General features: G+C 40.7%; 1 protein-coding gene across 9 annotated transcripts in view; it reads left to right on the plus strand.

Moving 5' to 3' along the window:
* Window positions 1-24,581, plus strand: part of adgrl2b.1 (adhesion G protein-coupled receptor L2b, tandem duplicate 1) — a 137,935-nt gene that overhangs the window by 98,512 nt on the left and 14,842 nt on the right. For all 9 annotated transcript variants that reach the window (XM_089007797.1, XM_089007801.1, XM_089007799.1 and 6 more), the window contains 7 exons: window positions 1,771-1,980; window positions 4,012-4,232; window positions 6,895-6,961; window positions 12,294-12,385; window positions 17,670-17,838; window positions 21,568-21,696; window positions 24,372-24,468. In XM_089007797.1, coding sequence (XP_088863923.1) covers window positions 1,771-1,980; window positions 4,012-4,232; window positions 6,895-6,961; window positions 12,294-12,385; window positions 17,670-17,838; window positions 21,568-21,696; window positions 24,372-24,468 — 985 coding nt within the window. The remainder of the gene's footprint in view (window positions 1-1,770; window positions 1,981-4,011; window positions 4,233-6,894; window positions 6,962-12,293; window positions 12,386-17,669; window positions 17,839-21,567; window positions 21,697-24,371; window positions 24,469-24,581) is intronic.

Raw genomic sequence — 24,581 nt, forward strand, 5'->3', positions numbered from 1 at the left:
TAGCAAGGACAGCGACCGTCATCAATGCGAGAGATCGGTTTGTGGCTGATTTAATATGTCCACCTTTCATGAACCCTGCCCCCCCGTCATCTGTCTTAACCTCAACCTTAACCGCAGCTTGAAACCGGAGCCCCCCCGAGGCAGGGCTTAGCCTCTTGCCAATTGCCTTTGCAGCACCTCCGCTGAGGCCCTCACCCTCAATAAAAGTGCAAATATCACAGGAGGATTTGCCCGACTTGCTAGAGTGATATTTTCTGTGCGGCACTGCTATTTTCACATTTGTGCGAAGCAGGCTTGCGTTTTAGAACTTTGACCTGAGAAAGATGAAACTGCCACAAGTAGCTCTGTATTGCAGCTTATTCCAAATGGCACTCTGTGCGCAGCAGACCTCCAACAAGGCCCAACAAACATGACCATTTTGTGCAACTTTGATAGAAACCTCCTTCATGTCTGAATTTTGTCATCAACAATGAAGAGCTTCATAGTCACCTTAAAAAGGAAATTATACACAACCACCGCCTCCAAGAAATGAGCCATGTACCATACCAAAAAAAATGTAAAACAATTACGACAGTATAATAACTATGACTGACCGATTATCTTCAGTCTCTTAAAACATTCTGCCCTTCAAATATATGTATTAAGCATAAACAAAGACAAGGTAAATAAATCGCCCCTGCCCCGCCCCCATTTGAGGAATTATAGACATTGAGAAAATGTTCAAGTGCCTTCACCAATTAACAAATGCAAACGTATCTAGGTCCACCAACACACAAAATTTTGCCAAAATAAAGGCCTCCTCTTAAAAGGATGCCAAGTCGTCCTTGCTGCTCCAGAAATAAATGGCTCCCTGCCACGATTTAAAGAATTGTTCATGTTGACAAATTAAGGGGCATTCACCAATATAAACGGCAGTCAGAGTAGCTTAGTAACAAACTTGACTCCCTGCACACATACACAAGCGAAAAATAAAGGCGGCTCAACCACTACTGAATATAGTATATCAATAAATCATGTTCACCAGCAAGTGTGAATGTTTGTTTGTTTGTGTATGGCGTGTGGTTGTGCGTTTGCGCGTTTGTGCGTTTGTTTGTGTGTGGCATGTGGTTGTGTGCGTGCGCGTATGTGTCTGTGTGTGTGTGTGTGTGTGTGTGGTGTGTGCATGATGCAAATGAGTGAAAAAAAACTCGAGTCAATGTCTGTTGTTCCCACCACTGAAAAGTGGTGGGAACAACAGACAGTGGCATATAAATAGTTTCTATAGCTTTTGTATAATCCTGCAAAAATACACCAATGTCCATGGCAGATGTAATAACCGGCGCTAATCCTTCTTATTTGAATTTTCAAGGCAAGGCAGCCTTATTTGTGTCGCGCAATGCATACACAGGATAACTCAATATGCTTTACATTATTACAAGTGCAGCATTAAAAACAATAGATTGAAAAGTACTGTACAGAAATAAAAGCTTACTAAAACAGTATACAGTGCAACCAAAGTACATGTAATTAATTACTAAAACGCTGACAAATACCTCATTCTGAATTTAAACATTCTATCTTCACTACTGTCTGCAGCGTTTCCATTTGTGCGCGGCATAACAGCCAAATGCCGCTACACCATTTGTGCTTCTAACTCTGCTTTGAGCTGCAGTCATTGACCCAAGTCAGCAAACAACAAAGGCATACTGGATTTTAACAAATATTTGGCAATGTAATCTTTGCCCCCGATGAAATTTTAGTGAATTTAATTGTTATGACGCCTCTCCACAGGGCAAGGGGAGCGTGCACGAGCTCTTCCTCACTATCATCACTCGGATGGGCATTGCTGTGTCGCTGGTGTGCCTGGCTATCAGCCTCTACACGTTCTGCTTCTTTAAGGGCCTGCAGAGCGACCGTAACACCATCCACAAGAACCTCTGCGTCAACCTCTTCATAGGCGAGCTTGTCTTCCTCGTGGGCATCAACATGACTGAACCCAAGGTAACTACCTGCAAGCCTGTGGTCAGCGCTGCTGCAGTTAGACCAGGTGTCAGGGACGGATGCCTCGGGAGCAAGCGGTTGCTCTTTTGATTGTTCCACCTGGCTCGTAGATAAAGCATAAAAATCCTCACTTTGTTTAATCCATCCATTAATTTTTCACTGCTCATGTTCTGTTCAGGGCTGCAACTGGCTGCGGGATCTGTTGTCCATTGTTTTAGCTGAATGATAATAGACTACTTTTGGTCTGTTAGCTTTGAGGGTAATGGTGAGGAAGAGTAGACCATTCACAGATGGCAAGTTGGATAATACATTCATGCTGGATCTAGACAATTAACCTTTTGGGCATTTTCCAAGACAAGTTAGTCAAACAAGACATGCCTCTGTCACTAAGAACTGTTCATGATCGTACGTACCATCATGATGCAAACCAAGTGTAGGAGACACAAGTGAAGGACATAAATGCAACGCTTAGGGTGATTCAACATACGCAATCAATTTGTGGCAGCTCAGCGTGATTGCACGATATGCTGCCGGTGACACACCGCAAAGAGAAAGTCTCGCTGTTTGGGAAAGAAATGGCTCCATAAGACATGTTGCTGTCCTCAAGGCCTCAGACATGCAGGTTAACAACTTGAAATCATCAAATGACGATTTGCTAAGAAAGCGCGGTGGGCGAGCAACCCTTTGTGGATGGAAAGGGCAAAAGAAATTCAAACCGCAGATCATCTGATTATCAAAACTTGAGATGCGCTTCCTGTCTCATACCACACACACCGTGTTTAGATTCACGTATGCATGTGAGCAGTCTTTCTCGCATCTGACAAACATCAAGACCAACCTTTGGGTTTGACGGATGAAAGCCAATACACTTGCCTGAAGTTTAACCTCACCAAATATCAAGTACCATTCACAAATCCATGCAGCACCAGAAGTCCCATATATGACCAAATGTTTTGCTTTCATGGCCCAACTCAGATCCCTAAATTATGCATTTAAATTCACACATATTCCTCAAAATGTTGGCGATTCGTGAATAGTCCGTGGCTGAATGCTTGCTGAATGCTTTCTTGCACCCTGTGATCAGAATTTGGCACGCCACGCCCAACATTTGGGAATTAAACTGTTTTTATTCGTTGAAGCCAATGTATCTATAGTATCTTGTTAAATGAATCAGAATCAGAAAACCTTTATTCGTTCCATAATGGGGAAATTTGCAGTCCACAGCAGCAATTTGAAAGGGGATGAGGTGGGGGGGGGTGAAAGGATAGAAAACAAGATATTCTAAGCATAGCATAAAAATGTGAACTGTATCCTGTAAATGTGCAAAACCGTTTCATAAAAAACTGTACATCGTGCAAGTATCAAGAAAGGCATATTGATATATGCAGCTGTATTGCATCAACCCATATTTACAAGTGTCCAGTTTTTTTTTCCACATGTGATCATTAAGAATTGCGAAGCCTGACAGCAGTCGGCTGGAACGAGCGGCGGTACCTCTCCTTCTTACAGCGCGGGCGTAATAGTCTTTGGCTGAAGGAGCTACCCAGTGCTGTCAGGGTGGGCAGGAGGGGGTCGGAGGGGTGGTTGATTTATGATAAATACAACAAAATATGCATATGTTAAAACGGATATGTAAAACATTGCTTTGCATATTATAATAAGTTGTATAATAAGTTGCTCAATAAATACTTTTTCAACCTTAAAATTAGAAAACCCAATGTATTTTTTCAAATTATTTTATCTCATTTAATTTGTTTTGAATTAGATATCAAGTCGACAGGATGAAGTTAATACAACTATTTTATCTCATATTATGAATAATAATAAACAGTAATTATAAAAAAACAAATAAAATCCATTTGCAACAAGTTCAGACGTCTTTTTTACATTGTTATTTTATGCAAGTGGTACAGTGAACTCTAATTTCATTCATCCCAATTAAGAAAAAACACGGTGAATGAATCAATATTTGTAAAATCAGTCGATCGTAGATCAACATTTCTACATTTTGGCCTCTCTTCTTCCCGCCAGCTGGTGTGCTCCATCATCGCTGGCGTCCTGCATTTCTGCTTTCTGGCAGCCTTCGCCTGGATGTGTCTGGAGGGCGTGCAGCTGTACCTCATGCTGGTGGAGGTGTTTGAGAGCGAGTTCTCCCGCCGCAAGTACTACTATATGGCCGGTTACCTGTTCCCAGCGGCGGTGGTGGGCATCTCGGCGGCTGTCGACTACCGCAGCTATGGCACGTCGCGAGCGTAAGTTCATCCACCATTTGTGCTGTTGCAACCCCAACCCCCATCATACTCTGCCATCCACTTGGTAATGACAGTGATACCACGAAGTGGAGTGTACCTGTCTTTGGCCCAGCAGCAAATTTACATTTTCACTGGCTAAGAGTAAAACCGCAACACTAATGAATGCGCCGGCTTGCTCCTCTGACCTACAGGCTTTATATTCTTGGCACACGGGTAATTGCCGACCTTGTTAGTTAAAATTTTATGTGCTCCTCTTCTGCTGGCCAGCAAATACGAGGAAATACATAAATGATTTGTAGTACTGCTGTGTTCTAATTTTCTTTCTTTGCGTCTTTGTCGCTACAGCTTTAACACACATTTCTAGCGAAAGTGTGCTCACTGCTTCAGCCCAAACTCACTTTTCTCCAAAGGTTTTGGGATGGAAAGGGTTATCCCATTTGGGTTTGGCAATAAAAGATGAATAAAAAAAATGGGAGACATATGGATCCAACATAGATGGCAAGACAAGATGGTCTGATGTATATTGGACATTGAAGGCAAGTCAATATGCTTAACGCAGGCAAGGACACTAAACCTATAAGCATTTACAAATACCACACTCAAAAACTAAGAAGAAAAAAGAAAAGTAGCATACCAACATCGCTAATAGAACATATATTGACAACATTTAAACAGATAATACTTTAAAAACAGTTCAAACATTCATTTATTTTCCGAACCATGATGTTGGAGCCTATCCAGCTGTCTTTGGGCTGAGCCTGTTTCCAGCCAATCGTTAGTGCACAGAGAGACATACAACATACATTCGCTCTCCCATTCACACCATGGGACAATTTAGAGCGTTCAATCAGCCAGCCACACATGTTCTTCGAATGTGGGAACAAACCGAAGGACATGAAGAAAACCCACGCAGGCTTGGTGAGAACGCTCAAACTCCGCACAGGGTGGCCTGAGCTGTAATTAATACGTCGTACCTCTGCAATGGGTGGTTGACGCGCAAACCACTGCACTACTGCGCCGCCCAGGTTCAAACATTGCCAAGTAAAAAAAAAGTTTCCAAAATTACTTCAAGTCTGTACTGTGAAATCCATTTTAAAATACATGAAGATTTTGTTTTCAGTGGGATGTATAAAAAACGTTTACTCTCTGATTTAACCTCTATTAGTCGCTTACTCTATGTGTGTGCAGCTAAATGCCACTTCACAATGTTTGCTTTGAACTTTGCCCTTTACTAAACGATCCAATCCTCACATCCTTTCAGGACCCAAAACATTCAGTGAAGGCATAATTTCAAAATTCATTTTACAGCTGACTGTGAGCCAGCGTGCAGCCTTTCAGAGTGGATCGGATTATATGTATCCAGAATTAGGTTGCATGGGCAGCTGCCTAACTCGGGAAGCCCAAACTTTTCTCTCCCCAGCCACTTCAGCCAGCTCTTCGGGAAGGGGTTCCAAGACCTTCCCTCCCAGTTGGGCGACACAGTTTCTGCTCGGTCATCCTAAACAGATGGCCAAGCCACCTCATCTACTTTGCTCTCTCTCAAATGTGTTCTGTTACACTACCGTATTTTCCGGTGTATAAGGCACTTTTTCCATATATAAGGCGCAGCAGACTACAAGGCGCAGCTTCAATGAATGAACAAAGTTTTCCAATTACAATATGTACAAGTTTTATAAATACTGTATAAGTCACACCCCATTATAAGGTGCTACAGTAGAAGTTGTGGTTATACCTATTTCCAATGCTGCTCCACTATCTGATTTTTTATTTACCTGCAAAGACTAATTTGAGAGGTGTAAACATTATGAAAACAAAAGAGCATTCTGTGGGTGAGAAACTGAATGAGAATCCTGTGAAATCCAAAATGTGGCGTCAAGTTCCAGAAACAGCTGAGCCGCCTTGAGCTGAATGTTGGCATGACCACAAAAAAAAGAATAAATAAATAAAATCAATGTTGCCCCGATATCTCGACTCACCATGGCAACAGAGAGAGAACCGTCAAATTACATTCTGCCCCCTGGAATCGAAGGTGCCTCTCTGAAAACATATTCCACAAAAAAAAGCAAAAAACTGCTGCAGGAACAAAGGATAGAAAAGCAGCATTGGAGCAATATGATTCACGAGTTTGAATATGCTACAAACAGGACATTTCACTGCATGAAGTGAAAAGACATTTGATTGAATAATCTCAGGCTTTCTTTTCGGTCCAATCCGACGGAGCATTTTAAAAATGAAAGACCTCACTGAAAGATTTTGTTCATCCAAATTGACGTTTGACAGTTGATCGAGAGCATATTAATTTTGTATTTAACACATCTCTATTGACCATGTGGTCGACAAATTTCCGTAAATGATTTGTGACCATCATATACATGAATGAATTTCATTTCCGTTCCACTCGGCTAGGGGAATTACATTTTCTGCAGTAGAATTAGTTGAATATGTCTCCCATTCGCACCCTTTTGGAAGCTGAAATTATATCTACTGTAATTAGACAAGGGTGTGCAAACTTCTTGGGCTCAAGTGTTACATTAGATTTTTAAATGGACAGATGGGTCCTTTCGTAGTCCATCTTTAATGTCACTGTGCGGCCGCTTGCTAACTTGAGACATCACCATGTTTTGAGGTGATTTAATGCCCACCCCATTTTTGCCCTCTCCAGGTGCTGGTTGCGAGTGGACAACCACTTCATTTGGAGCTTCATCGGGCCAGTCACTTTCATAATCGTGGTAAGTGTTTCTCTGAAGAAAAGCTTTGAAAATATACTATACATTTTTTTCCCTTTGGTAACGCAAGCCGTCTGCGAATCAATTTGCATGAAAGCCAAGCAACGCCATTAGCCGCTGCTGACACGAGTGCATCAGCGGCATCCACTCAGCTATGAAAAATTGTCTGGAATCAGAAACAACTTTCTGCGTTGCATTGAGGAGAAGGAGGAGGGCTTGGAGGACAGTTTCATCAAGGGTCGCCTTGGGCGTGAAGGTCATTTGCTCAGTGGGAAAGCAAAACGCAAGGGTCAAGCGGGTGGGCCATATGACCTTTTGCAGAGGATCATGTCTCATCCACGCTGCCAGATTCACAATTGCAAAGAAATGTTGTTTTTCATTTGAGCAAAAATATTGGAATGGGATAGTGACTGACTGATCCTTCATTGTCTGAGCGCTTTACTTTTAAATTAATGATTCAAACGATACACAGTACTGGCTGTCCACACTCCATTTGGTGTCTTTTGATTAGAGGATCTTGTATGTGTTTACTTGTACTCATAAAAAGATCTTGGTACCATGACACCAATACCCAAGTTCAGAAAAAGACGGTTTCCTCAAACAGTGGCCCCAATGCTAATTGATGGCATGCATCAATGTAAATTTCTCCACTGTGAGACTAATAAAGGCATATCCAATCCAATCCAATCAATCCAATCAATTAGTCACCAGGTGTTTATACTAAAACAACGTTGCTCTCCACCCTTTTTGTCTCCTCAAGAAAAAAAACTGCTTGTTACTGTCTACTATTCGACTAGTTAGAAATGTAAGCAGCTCAAGAACATTTACTAATATAAAATCAAAATTGTAAAGAACTGTGTCAGAGATGTTTGTTCGGGGACTGTGAACAAAGGTTCAGACACAGGAATATTGTCTTTTACTGCCGGCAGGGGACGCATCATTTCAAGACCGACGCCCAACTTCTGCAGCCCTCCCAAGCTATGTATTGAGAATCTATGCAAATTTAAGTGAAACATGAGTAAAACATAGTCTTCCTGATTTGAATACCACACCGCTGGATGATCCATGATAAAGCACCAACATCCATAAACCAACAGGACATAGACATTTTAATGGGTTGTCTTTCCATGAACTGATGGATTTGTAACCTGGCTCATGAGCTATTCCTGTGAAGGAGTTACGGAGTTCTATATTTTGCTTAACAGGCTGTGTCTGTTGACCTCAGATTGACCTCAGATTTTGTGTGCTTCCATTGTGGGCCTTGTGTTCGGCCAACTACGCATACAACATCATGAAACTTTTAAATATGATGATTTCTATTCTGTCTATTCTCTATCAAACTGATACCTATTTTTTCATTATTTCCAACTAAATAATGAAAAATGACCTCCAGCCAGCCACGAAACCCCTTTGCAATTACGATGTAATGATACCTTCAGTCGTACCTGATGGGAGGTTGTTGCTGATGTCACTAACAGTTACTAGCACCAGGAACCAGTTTCTCCACTTTTCTGCAATTTCCAATGAATGATGACAGGCAGGAAGCACGGATGTGCATCAGTTCGCAAAACTACTACGTCCGACTATCTGTCCGTAGTTTGTAAATTCATGCATAATCTCAAAGCTCCATATTGGCAGACACTAATTTTCAGATACATTTGGCGAGTGTGTAAACAAGACTCACATCGGCTTAATCGCCTCCTCCTGTCCATCTGATCGGATGTTGAGGTTACCGCCTTAAATGCATCATGCAGATACAAGTTGAGCATGGCGGAACCTCGAGACCAAACCATCCGGAGTACAGTGTCGTCGACTTCCAGCCGTTGACTTTTTCCGCATGCTTGCCTTTTGTTTCGCCTGCAAACAACCGTATCCGCTTCACAGCGCACAATATAAAGGAGGGGATATCTAAGTACTCGTCAGTTCACCTTTGAACATAAAAATCTGGCAAAGAAGGCTCTATGATTGTGGTAGGACAATGTCACTTAAATGAGAAGTCAATCCCAAAATTCTATGCGGCCCCTTGAGTCTAAATTCGGCATTTGGATTAATAATGCGCTTCTGGAATTTAAGTTTCACACTTGCTGTTGACTGAAAATGACATCAGAGCTGCTAAGGGCACAAGCCATGACCAATCACAGCTCAACTTCAGGAAAGAGTTGAGTCGTGATGTCTGTGATGTAGCAAAATGGCCTCCCCATTGATGAATCAAAATGGTGTTTTTTTCTGATTACTTCGCATTCCACAAATGAATTATCAGAACACTGTTTAGACCTGTGGGGATATAGAGCATACTATTCTCAAGGAAATTTGGGGATTCACTTTCCCTTAAGGCAACCATTTTCTCAATGACCTCGACCTGATCAAGCCCATCGGACTGTTCTGATATTTATAATGTCGGTTATGATTCCACCTTTTTGGAGTGGAATAACCCCCATCAAAGATCTTTGTGATCTTTGTGCTGAATGAGATGACATAGTCTCTCCTAAGTTTCCTGCACGTACTTTTATTCCGCATTGCCCACAAAAGTGGTTCCAAAACTATGAGACACTGTCTCCCTTAATTTCCGGTGTGTATCATTGACTGAATACATATCTCCTTTCAAATAGATGACTTATTTGAACCCACCAAGGTTAGAAAAACAGGTGATTAGTAGCGTAACTGTAACTTTAATTAGTTCAGTTCAGAATAAGTTATCCACTAAGTATATACACACACACACACACACACACACACACACACACACACTCATGCACACACACACACACGTTCGTAAGGTGAATTTGTTCATAAGTTGCTTCAGTGCTATATTTTGTATGGAATGTATTTTAAGGTTTATATAAGTATGCGTAAGGCTTGTATGAGTGACCTGTATTGGTTTGTCCTGAAAAATAAACTTTTAATAAAAAATGATAAAGGTATGTACATGTACAACTGGAGAGAATGCTACATATGTTACTACAAAAATGTTTGTATGTCCCATAGTTCGTAACTTGTATGTTCGTAAGTAGGGAAGCATCTGGATTATAGTTATGTGATGCAATTGGGGACTTGTGACAAACATGTCAAGTTTTTTTTTACTTCAAACGCTAGTATTTCCCAGTTTCTTAAACGCATCACCATATTCGCAAGATACGGCTGGTGAACTATTTCTGCTTACTGCTACCGCTACCACTGACACTAACACAAATACTACTAATAATACCACTACTAATTATAATAAGACTACTACTACTACTACTACTACTACTACTACTACTACTACCACTACCACTACCACTACCACTACTACTACGGGTTGAATGAATGCTGGCGCCTGTGGCTGCCCACACACGCCCACAGAAAAATTTATCCTGTGACTGTAAAGTGACCTTGAGAGTTTTGAAAGGGGCTTATAAATGAAATGCATTATTATTATTATTATTATTATTATTATTATTATTATTATTATTATTATTATTATTATAAACTCACTGACTCACACACCCTTACTGACCGTTTTTGTATTCAGTGCACGTTGATCAGCTGATCAATAATAGATTAATCTGAATGTTGAAGGGGACATATTGCCGTGATAGAGGAGACATATACTTCTATAAAGGTCTCAAATATGAAAACATATATAACGGACGCCAGCCTGAGGGGAACCTTCCGTTGTGGTTAGAACATAATTTATCTCAGCGGTTGGTGCTCTTCGCCCACAAGCCGATGTCGCCAGTGTCGGGAACGATACTTAAATTCGCTGTTTTTTTGTGTTTCCACAATGTGTACTCAGGATTCCTGTGCTTTGCGATAGACTGTGAAAAAAAATTGAGCTCCAAGTTTCAGTCACTTGGTGTTTTATTTCTGAAAGGTATCATCTTCTCAAATTCTTTCTAGTTCAGTATCAATTAGCACATTTCATCAACATTATTGTCTAGTATTTGGACCACCGGGCTGCTCCCACTTGAACTCCATTGCTAACCAAAACAGGAGCACATGAAAAGTCTCTCAGAAGAATTTAAGTGTCCATGGGCAGTATAAAACCAATCATTACAACCAAACATCTATTTCTAAATGTAGAGAGTACATACTGTATATGCTCTCTCTATATACATGTATATTATGTTTTCATATAATAAACACATCTGTAAGATGTTTTAACTCATTCACTGTCATTCCCAAATGTATTCGGGAATTGAAAAAAGTGATGTGGAGCCCCATTCCCGAATTTGTTTGGGTTTTGGTTTTTCTGGCGGGTGTGCCGATAAAGCACTGGTCAGACCTCTGGCAATGTTTTTCCCTTCCACGAGTGACCGCTTTGTTACAGCTTCAGCTGTTGTTAAAGCACTTATATTAATCAATATGTACATGTATGTATTGTATTGCATTTTGTACAGCGACCCCCCATTTCTACCTCAAGTAACCCATTGACTTAGTAACTAACTATTTTTTTCTGATGAAAGAAGAGAGTCTAAGGTTTCTTACGCTGACTTGAATGTTTATGTAGTCCTACAAATCAATATTCTGTGGGTCCTGCAATTTGAGTGACAATCACAAAAACCCTGGCACTGGAGTGGAGACGTTTGCACTTCGTCTGGCAGTAAATGAGTTAAAATGGGGAATAAAAACCTCCCTCCAGCCATCCTCTCTGCCCCAAATTAAAATAAACATCTTCTGTCACTGTAAAAGGTAACACAGTTGTATATTCCTGTCGCATCAGGCGGCAGTTCAACAAGTTTCGAAGAGGCACGCATCATTTCTTTTACTCCATTCTCTGTGCTGGAATTCATTTCAAAGGTGTTATGCGAAATTGAAGCCCGTCTCTTTCCATTTCCCCATGCTGGCTACGAGCCCTCCGGTGCTTCCCGAGACACATATACAGGAATGTTGGAAAATATGACGGAATGAATGGCTTGAAAAATATGGTACCTCACCTCTATTCTTTTCCCCCTTAAGTGCTTGTCTGGACGTGTATGTGTGTGTGTGTGTGTGTGTGTGTGTGTGTGTGTGTGTGTGTGTGTGTGTGTGTGTGTGTGTGTGTGTGTGTGTGTGTGTGTGTGTGTGTGTGTGTGTGTGTGTGCTCCAGATTAAGCACATTGTCATATATATTCAAGATCGAAGACTCACATTAACCTCTTGTTAACCCCCGCCGCTGTTGCCCCTCCTGCACCCCCTGGGAAATCTTAATGATCTCCTGAAGTATTTAATTTACTGCTAGGTAAAGTTTCCACCGGCGCAGAATGGTAGTCGTTTTGGTGATTGATACAAAATAAGATAAGAGCCAGTCGATGAGGGAATCTAATGCCACTCTAAGTGCATCGTGTTGCAGTCTGACACGTGTTTGTTTTGACAGGTCAACGTCATCTTCCTGGTGGTGACCATGTCCAAGATGGTGAAGCATTCCACCTCTATGAAACCCGACTCATCCAGGCTGGGGGGTATCAGGTGAGGCCCGTCCCTCAGGGAGGATCAGTTGTTGCTCAGTCTAAAAACAGACAGTGAAAATGTACAGCTACTGAAACGATGAAGGTATATTTCCATTGGAAATACGCACCAGTTAGGAGATAGAACCATTTGATGAAGCGCTTGTACAATGTTGATGTTTGGAATGCGGCCTGGCAGGTCCTCTGACTGCCATGGCAGCTCCTGTCAGACTGTGTGATGTGCTGTTACCACAAATATATGCAGCCCGATGCTTTACATGCACTTGGAACACAGAGCACAAAAGTAGACAGGGCAATAAGCCACACGCTGATGCACGAAAGATTTGTTTTTTCGATTGCACGTAGCAATCTGTTCTTGTTAATTTCTATAACAACCACAGAAGACTTGGTGGGGCTTGAGGATTTCTCATGCTTTGATCCAAGGTATTTGTGGTGTAGTCAGGTGTGTACATGCTGGAATTCAAACCAATCCTACTAAAGCAGGGGTCGGGAACCTTTTTGACTAAGAGAGCCATACAAGTAAAATATTTAGAAATGTTTTTCAGCGAGAGCCACACGCACGCGCGCGCGCACATACAAACGCTCGCGTGCGCGCGCGCACACACACACACACACACACACACGCGGCTACTTTTCAACAAAATATCAGAATGTATTATTTAAAATAACTTTGTGATAGTACTCACCGTTAACAAGGATGGTTTTCCGTTCCTCGTGTTTGGTAAAAATCCAGGAAAACGATCGGAATGAAATTCAATTTGCCGGTCCAGAGGCGAAGTTACTGCTAGCTAGCCTGCACACGGCTCATAAGCTTCCACACTTGCTATCCGCAATCTACTTCTTGCAGAAGTATGTCGATGCTAACGTTAACATGAGGCTTGTTAAAATGTCAATGACATTCGACTGTTTCATCGATGGTATTGTTTCATTGCAAATTACAATCAGAACATTTTCTCTCCTCTAATGCTCCGGTGCATTCACGCTGAAGTGCACAAGTTGAGCTCATTTAAAGGGCCGTTTATTTCAACATGACGGCCACTATCATCCAATGAACATGGCGCTTTCGGCCATTCTAGGTCAGTGTCATCCAATCAAAATTGCGCTTTCCGCCAACTGCAGCCCCAACGGGAAATGAACGACGAAAAAAAACGACAATATGTACAATTACAAAATGTACATTACAATTAATATCCCTCAAATGGCAAGTTACCCGAATCAAACGTGGGATTGCCTTGAATTTGATAAAGACGCAATATCAGCATAATTAAATAAATAAGCACAAACAAAAAGGAATTAATGGATGTCAGTTATTTTCATCCAAGTATTACAAATGATTTATTGCTTCTAAAGTTTTGAAAATGGAGAAGGGAGAAGGAATCCAAAGCATAGCAAATAACAGTCCCACAAAATGGCATTTGTGACCGCTAACAATGGCATTGTCGGGATTTTACTTGCTGAATTTGCTGAATTTGAAATCACGCAGAAGCAAAAGAATCCACTCAAAGTCCAAAGTTGAACACAATAAGAGTGTATCAGATGAAAATGCTAACATGTGTACCATAACTTGATGTTCGGATTCAACTGAATTCCACGTAGCTAATAGGATAGATCTGTCATGTGTGAATTGAGGCGTTTCCAAGGCAAAGTAAACGCAATGGGAAAGTCATTTGTCAGAGTTAAAACCAACAAAGCACGGGGTGTCAAACTCATTTCACATTGTGAGCCACATACAGTATGGCCTCGGTAGATGTCAAGTGGGCGAGACCATTAAAATTAGTCCATACTCTGCTATAAATAACGAAAATAGCATGTCATTCCATTGTTTTGGTCTAAAGAAGCGCAAGAACATAAGGAAAATATTGACATTTAATTAACCTATTTTTTATTCATGGATTCATGAAGCACATTAGATTTCCTGAGACAGGGTTCCCACAGGTCTTTAAAGTTAATAAAAACTCATTAAATTGAGATGTAAAATGATGTTCTCAATTGTCCTTAATTTTCAGGGAAAGCTTCTAAAATTAATTAACCTCCTCCAAAATGAATATGTGGTTTTCATTTTATTTGTGTGTGTATTTTTCCCCCCTCCCTTCCAATGACTAGTTTTGTCAGAAAATGAACCTCGCACCCTTCCCCTCAAACCTGTCTATTGGGCTACAAATCCTTCCTGCTTCCCGCTCTGTTTTTCCCGCCATCTCCGATCAGTTCCGATGGCAATCACATGATCACTTTGTTTCATTTTGAGCTAATTTGACATACAGTATGTCAAATTAAAGGTTTGGAGAGTGACCCTAAAATAAAACATCAGCTCAGTGATATGTGGCTTTATATGCATAAAATACACCGTAACCCCCCTGCTAAATGAAGAAAAAGTCAATAAAATGGCTAAATTAGCCATCAAAAGTGGTAGAGCGGGAACACTGAAATGTGCACTTTACTTTTATCAATCTCATTTAAATGATCCCACTAATTGTACAAAGGCATAAAACTTAAAAAGTAATTGGTTTGTAAAAATACCTGTATCGGAATACACGATAATATTAAACAAGATTTATAAAGAAAATACTTTTCAAACCATTTGCAAATGTGCATATAAAATCTAAATGTAATCCTTGCCTACACCTTACAAACACAGGAGAGTGCTATTAAACGTGTAAAGAAGGAACAGGTACAGTTGTATTCACGTCTGCTGTTTGCGTCTGTCTCAGTCAAAGACTTTTGTCGCTTGACGCTTTTGTCTTCTTCCCTAATTAAAACGTTATTTTAATCTCTGATGAAAACAGTTTAACCCCTAGCAGACAATTTATGCATTTCATTTTATGAAAACTATTCATTCCATATCTTTTATGCATTTTTCCCCTTAAAATAATCCTGCGGTCCCAATGGGCCAGTTCCATCCCACGGGCCATATATTTGATATTAGAGAAATATAGCATGCACAGAAGCATGAACAAAAACATTTTCTTTGCCAGAATACCTGATAACTCCTGCAAATGGAGGTAGCTCCCATATTTCAGTGAAACCTCATAACTTCAACCCTAAAAGTCAACAGAATCAATCACAATCAATTCTCTCACATTGCTTGTTTTCTTTTTCAAGGTCAAAACATTCAACAAAAACCATCCATTCCGGTCTGCAGGTCATAGTTTACAGTCTGAGTGTTCTTGAATATAGCAACCTATATATAAAACTGGATTTATTTTAGGTTTTGATGACAGTATCAAAAGACCTCTGGTGTCTTTTTACGGGTGTTCTCGGAAAATAGGTTCGGCCGCACACTTCGTGCAAGGAAAAGCTCCACAGTGATCATCATTGCAACAAGCCAACATGATTAATGTCCTAATTTCGCTCATTTTTCACATTTTGCTTTTTATAGATTTCCTAATCAAAGCTTGTTGAGCTCGAATTTGACTCCTCATCCGCATCTGTCGCATCTTATTAACCGCCTCTAATTTGGGCTCAAACGCAAATCAACCGTGCGTGTACAAAAGTTAAACGGAAGGTTACATCCTATGTGATGATGAGGTAAAATGCTGTCCTGTCCGTGCAACGGCCTGTCTTTCTCCATTCCGGCTCAATTTCTCTTGCTAAGATTTCTCAGTGTCACACACTCTCTCTCTCTCTCTGGGGGCATCTCAGTCGTCGATTCTGGATCCATAAGAAGAAGCAGTCCTCATTGAGAGTGACTGTGTGAAGTGATCATGTTTCCTCCATGCGTTGTATTTAAAGCAGCTGTAAAACATGCAAGCTTTATAATAATAATAATAATAATAATAATAATAATAATACATGTAATTTTCAAGCGCCTTTCTGAACACTCAAGGACATTTTACAATCAAAGGAACAATACACAGAACAATAAAACCATGAATAAAATGATACATAATAAAATAACTGATTGAACTAAACCATGAATGCAATTTTAAGCAGATGAGTTTTGAGGTGGGATTTGAAAGTAGTGAGGGAGTCAATTTTACGGCTGTTGGGTGGAAGTGAGTTCCAGAGTTTGCGAGCAGAGCGGCTGAAAGCGCTGCACCCCATCGGGGTGAGACGGGCAGAAGGCACATAGAGGTAAAGGGAAGATGTGGATCTGAGGGACTGAGAGGGAATGGAAATTTGAAGCAGGTCAGACAGATGGGGGAGGGGGCAAGGTTATGGATGACTTTGAATGTAAACAGAAGCACAGTAAAGTCTCGTTATATCGATATTCAAGGCAGTCCGAAAAAATATCGATATAACCGGGACTATCGATATATCCGACCCTGTTTGCATGTAATTTTCTCCGTGCGTGCATAGAAATAGTATCGATATAACCGGGACTATCGATATATCCGATATCGATATAACGAGACTTTACTGTATTTTGAATTCAATACAAAGTTTAACAGGGAGCTAGTGAAGCTGGACAAGGGTGATGTGGTGAAAGGAAGGGGTTTTAGTGATGATCCGGGCTGAGGAATCTTGGACTAGTTTGAGTTTATGGAGAAATTTTTGATTGACACCGAAGCAAAGTGAGTTACAATAGTCGATACGGGAGGTGACAAGACTGTGGATAAGAATAGCAGCGGTGTGAGTGGTGAGAGATGGACAGAGACGATTGAGATTACGGAGGTGGAAATATGCAGATTGAGTTATGTTATTTATATGGGAGTGGAAATATAGTGAGCTATCGAGGATGACACCCAGGCTCTTGACCTGAAGGGAGGGAGACACAGTTGAACTGTCAATGGTGAGAGAGAAACTGTTTGCTTTGTCTAGGGTGAATCTGGTACAGAAAATTGGAAGTTCAGTTTTTTCGCTGTTAAGCTTGAGAAAGCTATGGGAAAAACAGGATTTAATTTCAGAGCAGCAAAGTGAAAGGGATGAAGGTGGAAGAGAGGCGTTGGGTTTGCTGGATAGGTAGATATGGGTGTCATCCGCGAAGCAGTGAAAGTGAATGGCAAAATTATGGAAAATGTTGCCAAGAGGGACTTTGTGTTACCTCCGGGTTGAGTGAACGTTGGCGCGTGTGGCTGCCGCTGCTCACCCGCAGAAAAAATATCCTGTGACTGTAAAGTGTACTTGAGACTTTTGAAAGGCGCTTATAAATGAAATGTATTATTATTATTATTATTATTATTATTATTATTATTATTATTATTATTATTATTATTAAAGAGAAGAGATTTGTGGTCTTGCAACTCAAAAGCACAATCAGTTGTATCATTTGTTATGTTTGTCGTCGACTTCTTCACAACACAAAATGATTCCCAAAGATGTATCTCCCCCTACCCCTGCTTCCTTAGGTCATGGGTGTTGGGAGCATTTTCTCTGCTTTGTCTCCTGGGCCTGACATGGTCCTTTGGCCTGTTCTTCCTCAACGAGTCCTCCGTTGTGATGGCGTACCTCTTCACCATCTTCAACACCCTTCAAGGAATGTTTATCTTCATCTTCCACTGCCTCCTGCAGAAGAAGGTAAGACTTGATCGCAAAGCACTCGCTAACTTTGACCAACGACTGTATAAGTGCTCGTGCGGCATTTCAATGATGGACAAATGTTGATATTATATCAAATTAATTGGTGGACAAAAAAAGGGATCGGCGGCAAGCAGACATTTTTCTGTCCCTATAAAGAGCATTTCTGTCTCAAACATCCATTTGGATGTTCGAGGCAAACATAGTCCGATCAGGTTTGGCCAGTTTATGTATTCAAGGGTGTTATTTGATGCGCATCTGCATGCTCGGCAACCTGGTCAACTCTCAGTGTGTACCGTCTACTAAGCATGCACGTGTCTGATTCAATTGCTTGAATTGGATGTATTAAATGTGAATGCAAAATCACACCTACAAAATAGCTTGTAGATGACACACTCACATCGCTGCCAAGGCCTTTTGAATCCACAACACAACATACAGTAATTTCACATTTTATTTAGCAAATGGAATGGAAATTCTCTTGGATGAAAATGCCATGATGCAGACATTTGAGTCACCTCAGGATTTCACCCAATGGCGCTTCTTTGGTCTCTGTACACAAATTTGCAAATTTGTGTCAGAAGCTAGAATCACCGTGCTTTGAAATTGTGCTCGAAAGACGTGCCAATGCCCAGTATTCATTTGATTGAGTCACACTTTATTGTGCTATAAATAATATTTGAATTATTTATTTTTTATATGTGTGTTTGTTGTCTGTGTGTTTTCTGTACTTATAAATTTGTACTAATCCCCCCCCAAAAAACAGACAAACCACATCCATTTGATCCCATCAAAAATTGTCTGGCACAGCCAGTGGCGATTCATGCATGTCAACCCTCAGCCTCGTGCTACGTCTGAATCGACAGCTGCAAGTGTAAAAAGTGTGATGTGATTTACTACAAGTCCACGGGAGGGTACCGTTAGCCAGAAGTGTCCGATCTTTTCCGTCTTGAAAATGGCTTCAACAGTAAATTGGCAACAAAATCAATTTCTTCTTTCCTTCAGCCATTGTGGCTTGACAAAACCGCTATTAAATCAACACAATAATATTTTTTTTCGAACGACTCACAGTTCGAACAAATCAGAGTAACAAAATATTCGAGATATTCTTGCTTCGTAGTTCGAACAATCGGAGTTCGAACGCCGGTACGGCGCGTGAGTGCGTACGTTAGGGTGGGATGCTGAGCGGCGTACGGGTGTATCGCTCTCTTCGTGACCAACTGTTGTCGCTAGCGGACATGCAGCGTTTTGCTCTCGCGTTTAATACAGGTGTACGAAGAGTTTCAGCCCCTAATCATCATGCCTCCAAAGAAAGTAAGTGCTGCTACAAGTTATAAAAGAAAAGTAGTGCGTACAACTATTGCATTTAAGAAAGAATTAATCGCAAAATATGAAGGAGGTGTGCGAGTGTCTGATATGGCTAGGGCAGGGGTGCTCACACTTTTTTTCAGCAAGGGACCTACTTTTGAAATGACCAAGTCAAAATGATCTACTCATTATATTTATTGAGAAATATAGTGAAGATTATTGCAATTTATCTTGATGTATATCGGCATATGTTTCACAACACAATATAATTATGTCAATTGTTTGCCATTACCTGAGTTCACTCTGATAACTGGCTGACGAGACAACCGCACTTGAAAATGTCATCGTGAAAAAAAGTCATCCTCTCATTCCGTATTAAAGTGATGCGTTTCTTTTCTTCTTACTTGGTCCAGCTCTTCCACTTTTTTATACTCTATCTTACGTTTAAGGGGAAAAACCGAGCGAAAAATTAGGATGTAACTAACAACATCCTTGTTCACTTTGCAACGAAGGGGCGTTGTTTGAGCTCGCAGTGAGTCTCTCAATGAGATGTCATTTGATTGGTTATCCGGTGTATCAATCAAATAAAGGGATGGCTGATTGGCTGATTAGTTTTTTTCAAAAGAACTCCACTTGATTTAATGTCAGTTCCTGACAATGTCACATCACCTTGTCTTGCGATCTGCCAATAGTACTTTGGAGATCGATTGGTCGATCACGATCGACATATTGAGCACCCCTGGTAGGGCATGTCGAAATCTACGATCAGTACGATATTAAAGAATAACGAGGCTGTGAAATCTAGTGGTGTGGCTATGGGAGTGAGAGCAAGTGTCATTGGATAGATATTTTAAGAGAAAAGAACATCCTGTAGTCCAGTCATCCGTAGCAAAGAGATTTGAACGTGTGAGCACCCCTCAGACAGAAGAGCTCCCCGAAGTTTTTATGGAAGGGGACTCTCGTTCCAAACAATAAATTTCCTTCCTCCGTCCACCTGCGCCTTCTGCTGACCACCACAAAGGTAAAAAATCCTATTCATAATTCTTCTTCCCCCAAGCCATTAACTCTTTGAACTCTTTCAACAGTAGCCAAAATGGAACTGTATAGTGCCACTTAGCAGTTTTTTTGACAACGATACTAGTGCAGCGTGTTCTACCGGAAACAAATTCCTTGTGTGTTCTACATACTTGGCAATAAAGATGATTCTGATTCTGATTCTGATTTTCTTTACGAACGTACGATTAGCCTGGGTTACATTTATGTTTATGTTATTTGTGTCTTTGCCATTTTGCTTAACATTTTCTGAGATATACATTGCTTTTTATGTGTTGGTCAGCATTTTAATGTGCAATTTCATGCATAAAATAATGTACATACTAAAAAGGTAAACATTGAGGGTGTTGGAACGGATTAAAACGATTTACATTATTTGTAATGGGAAAAATGGTTTCGGTGTTTGAACAAATCGGTTTTCGATCAGGGTTCTGGAACGGATTATGGTCGAGAACAGAGGTACTACTGTACCTGTATTTGCTTGTGCAGCTCGCTACTGATATATTGTGCTAGCTCTGGCCAGTGTGCTCTTGTCACTCGCGGCTTGTGATCAGAGCAGTTTTCGCAAACTATGAATGACTAGCCAATCATATTTTCCGAAAACTCTGACGTTGACTTGCGTCTTCAAGAACACTTCTGTACCCCTTTCTGGTTGCCAACTCCAAATCTGATTGGTTAGAGCAACAGTTTGTTCGACACATTTGATGGGACAAGGCCTGCAGAACTGATTGTGAAGGTGTCGAGGTAAATCTCTGACCCTGGTAACAAATGATGGCTTAAATGTGATTGGTTAAATGCATGAATATGAAAACGCATGTCTCGAAGCAGCACAACAGGGGAAAAGTAATGAAAGGAAACTGAAAGACAATTTGGAATTATTTAATAAGAATTCATGGACAAAATATAATTAACATTAGTCAGTGATTCAGTTATTTTTAGGCAAGGAGAGAAGGCCTTGCAGGCCCGGACAGTCCACCACTGGGCACAGCATTTATCTCCAAATAGTGTTTTGTTTTGTTTAGTTTTTTACCCACTGAGTCATTTGAATGAGTCAAAATTCAACAAGTCAAGCGATTTTAGTTCTTCGTTTCTAAATACTAACCGAGACAAAAATTAAATATCAGGAAGCGATTATTAGGCATCATGATTTGAATCCATCAAAAATCAACATGGACACATTTTCCTGCTCCAAGGGAATTATTTTATTTCATTTTTATTTCCAAAACAAACCCAGCAAAAGCTGCAAGAGCTTTGCCAATGTCCACCACATCATACTGTATTACCTACATTGCAGAGATTCAAAAGGAAATTCGGAGCATGCATCTTTTTTCTCGTAATGTTTTGTGACCTGTCCTTTTTCCTGCGTAGGTCCGCAAAGAGTACAGCAAATGCTTCCGAAAATCTCATTGCCGAGGTGCCATGCCACCTGACGGCCCCCACGCATCTGTAAAGACCGCCACATCTCGGACCACGGCACGCTACTCTTCTGCTACCCAGGTCGGTAATCGGGGGGGGGGGACAAAACAGACATAAGTGACATTAGTTTTTCCATCCTGATAGCTCACTTTGATACGTAACCATGCCAACATGGCCTCGCAAGTAAAGCAAAGTTGAAAAGCTGCAGCTCACCGCCGTGTTCTTCCACACTCCCTGTGGCGCTCGCCGGATTGATGGGCCCTCAGAGTGAGGCATGTCCACGCTGCGTGAATCAGTCATCTCAGCAGCTGGCCGCTTTTTAAAAGTCTGGTTCCAGGCGCAGACCTCCGAGCACAAACGTACTAAAACTGTTCAATAAGACAAAGTGGTCAGGAGATTAAAGAGCCGCAGAGAGTGGGTGTGGGTCGGCAGAGGACGAAGAGAACTTTTTCCGCGTCTTCTTCCACTTTGTCAGAACTACATGACGTGGAAGGTCTCGGCACGGAAATGGGTCTGAGGTGGGGCAGAAAGCGCTTGTGAAGTTTAACAGCTGACAGTGCTTACTTCTCCCGCGAAATTGACCCCTCAGAGCTCTAGCCCCAGCATCTAGTAGACCAGTGGGAAAACAAATGTGCTCAACTTGGGCCGCATTTGTCTTTTAAAAGGGACTCTTGGAGATGAGGTTAAAAAAAAACACCGAGGTCAGAATGTGCTTGTAAAATGTGTCTGTAATTCAATCTGATTTTTAATTCCATTCTTGAACAACCGTTCGGTAATATGCCGTATTTTCCGCCCTCTAAGCCCCTTTGGAGTAAGAGGCGCAGTTTCAGTGAATGGCCTATTTTGAAAATGTTTTCATTTATGGGGCACAGCCATTTTAAGTCTCATAAAAAGAAGCTACATGGCTGGCTGCGGTTGAGGTATGCATCCACTAGATGGAGCTTCACTAAATGGAATATGATATAATACAATGCAGCTTGAGTTATACAAGTTTTCACAAGTGCCGCAGCTGTAACAAAACACTTTACAGAACATTTAAAATACAATGTCCGATATTGCAGTTGTGCAGTTGACAGTGTGGAAAATGTGGTTTGTTTGTTTTTGGCCAAAGGTAAATCATAAAAAGGTAAATAATGCGAATGTATGGACGGGTAGAACCAAAAGAGCGCAGTGCATTCTGTTCAAAGAACCTATTAAATCTAACCGTAATCTCAATTTTATGTACCACGATATCCTTGTTTTGCTTCCCTCGTCGTCCAGGGCTTGGGTCTTGGCATATGTCTGTAATCACAAATAGCAAACGGGTACACTGTATATTCCAAAGAATAACTATCCATATTATAATCTGCATAGTTTTAGGTGTGATATATCTCAACAATAATTACATACCAATATTTGTAATGGAAAGAAATCTAAACCAACTTGAAAAACAACAATTTCATATAACAAGGGTAATAATGAGCCAAAAATGTTATACAGTAAAGTCTCGTTATATCGATATCGGATATATCGATAGTCCCGGTTATATCGATACTATTTCTATGCACGCACGGAGAAAATTACATGCAAACAGGGTCGGATATATCGATAGTCCCGGTTATATCAATATTTTTTCGGACTCCCTTGAATATAGATATAACGAGACTTTACTGTATATGTATATATATATATATATATATATATATATATATATATATATATATATATATATATATATATATATATATATATATATATATATATATTTCAGAGTTTTGAAAGGCGCTTATAAATGAAATGTGTTATTATTATTATTATTATTATTATTATTATTATTATTATTATTATTATTATTATTATTATACATTCTAATGAAGCAATAATAGGAGTGGAAAGCCAAAAATGTGTGCAAGTGTTCATTGATAATTGTAACTTCAGGCTGCAGTGGAAGAACAAAGCCTGTTCCTCAACCTAGCATTATCCTGTACGTTTCTGGACAAATTAATATAAAAACATAAGGGAAAAGTTATGTAGACTAGAGTGAAAGAAACCAGGATGCTAAATAGAAAATACAATTTATCAGCCAAAGAAGCACTTGACACTGGACACGACACACTTGACCAGAGAAAATGACAAAGAGCAGGGCGGACGAGAACAATCAGAGAAAAAGATTTTGAAGACAAAAAGTGTGTGTGTGTGTAGTGTATTAACTTTCCTACCCCTATTCTGTGGTTAGCTTACACGGAGAAGTCATCCCACCATACTTTAAGCCCTCCTCCAAATATAAGTCAAAAGGGGATAGTGGAGGCAAATATTCCGGATTTAGACGTGACTGGAGCATCGATACCAAGGACTATTTTGGACTTTCCCAAACTTTTAGGAGCCAAGGCACATATTATTGTACATGAGAGAAATCTCACAGTGCACACCCAAAAAGAATTGCCACAAACTCTGAATGTGAAACCGTAGGTTTGTTGTACCTTCCCGTCTGGTGCAAGAGTCTTTCATTGTTCTACCTGTCACTGTAAGTTGCAGGAAAAGATAGTGACCAAAGGATACTTTATTTGTCGGAAATGAATTTCAGAAGTGGTTCATTTGAGGTTGCACTAATTCACATCAATTTAAAAATCTCTTATGGGAATACCTGCTAAAAGTGAACCACAGAGTGCTAAAACCTTTCAAGTGTCCATTTTAGATCAGTAGCGTTGACGGCGGTGAGCCACTAAATGCTCACGGCGACACCCTGTTGATCCGTGTCTCCCTTCATGTGCATGCAGAGCCGCATCAGGCGCATGTGGAACGACACGGTGAGGAAACAGTCGGAGTCCTCCTTCATCTCGGGAGACATAAACAGCACCTCCACGCTCAACCAGGGTAAGCAAGCCCGCCAAACTTTATTCTCCTGTGAGACGGAGCTCGCTCTTTGTCGCTTTCATGAAGGCGGCGGTAAGAAGGAGGGTTTTTTTCCCGCTCTCTTAGCATTAAGT

This window comes from Hippocampus bargibanti, linkage group LG11, assembly GCF_051943395.1.
Source record: "Hippocampus bargibanti isolate YZ-2025 linkage group LG11, ASM5194339v1, whole genome shotgun sequence".
NCBI classification, from domain to species: Eukaryota; Metazoa; Chordata; class Actinopteri; order Syngnathiformes; family Syngnathidae; genus Hippocampus; species Hippocampus bargibanti.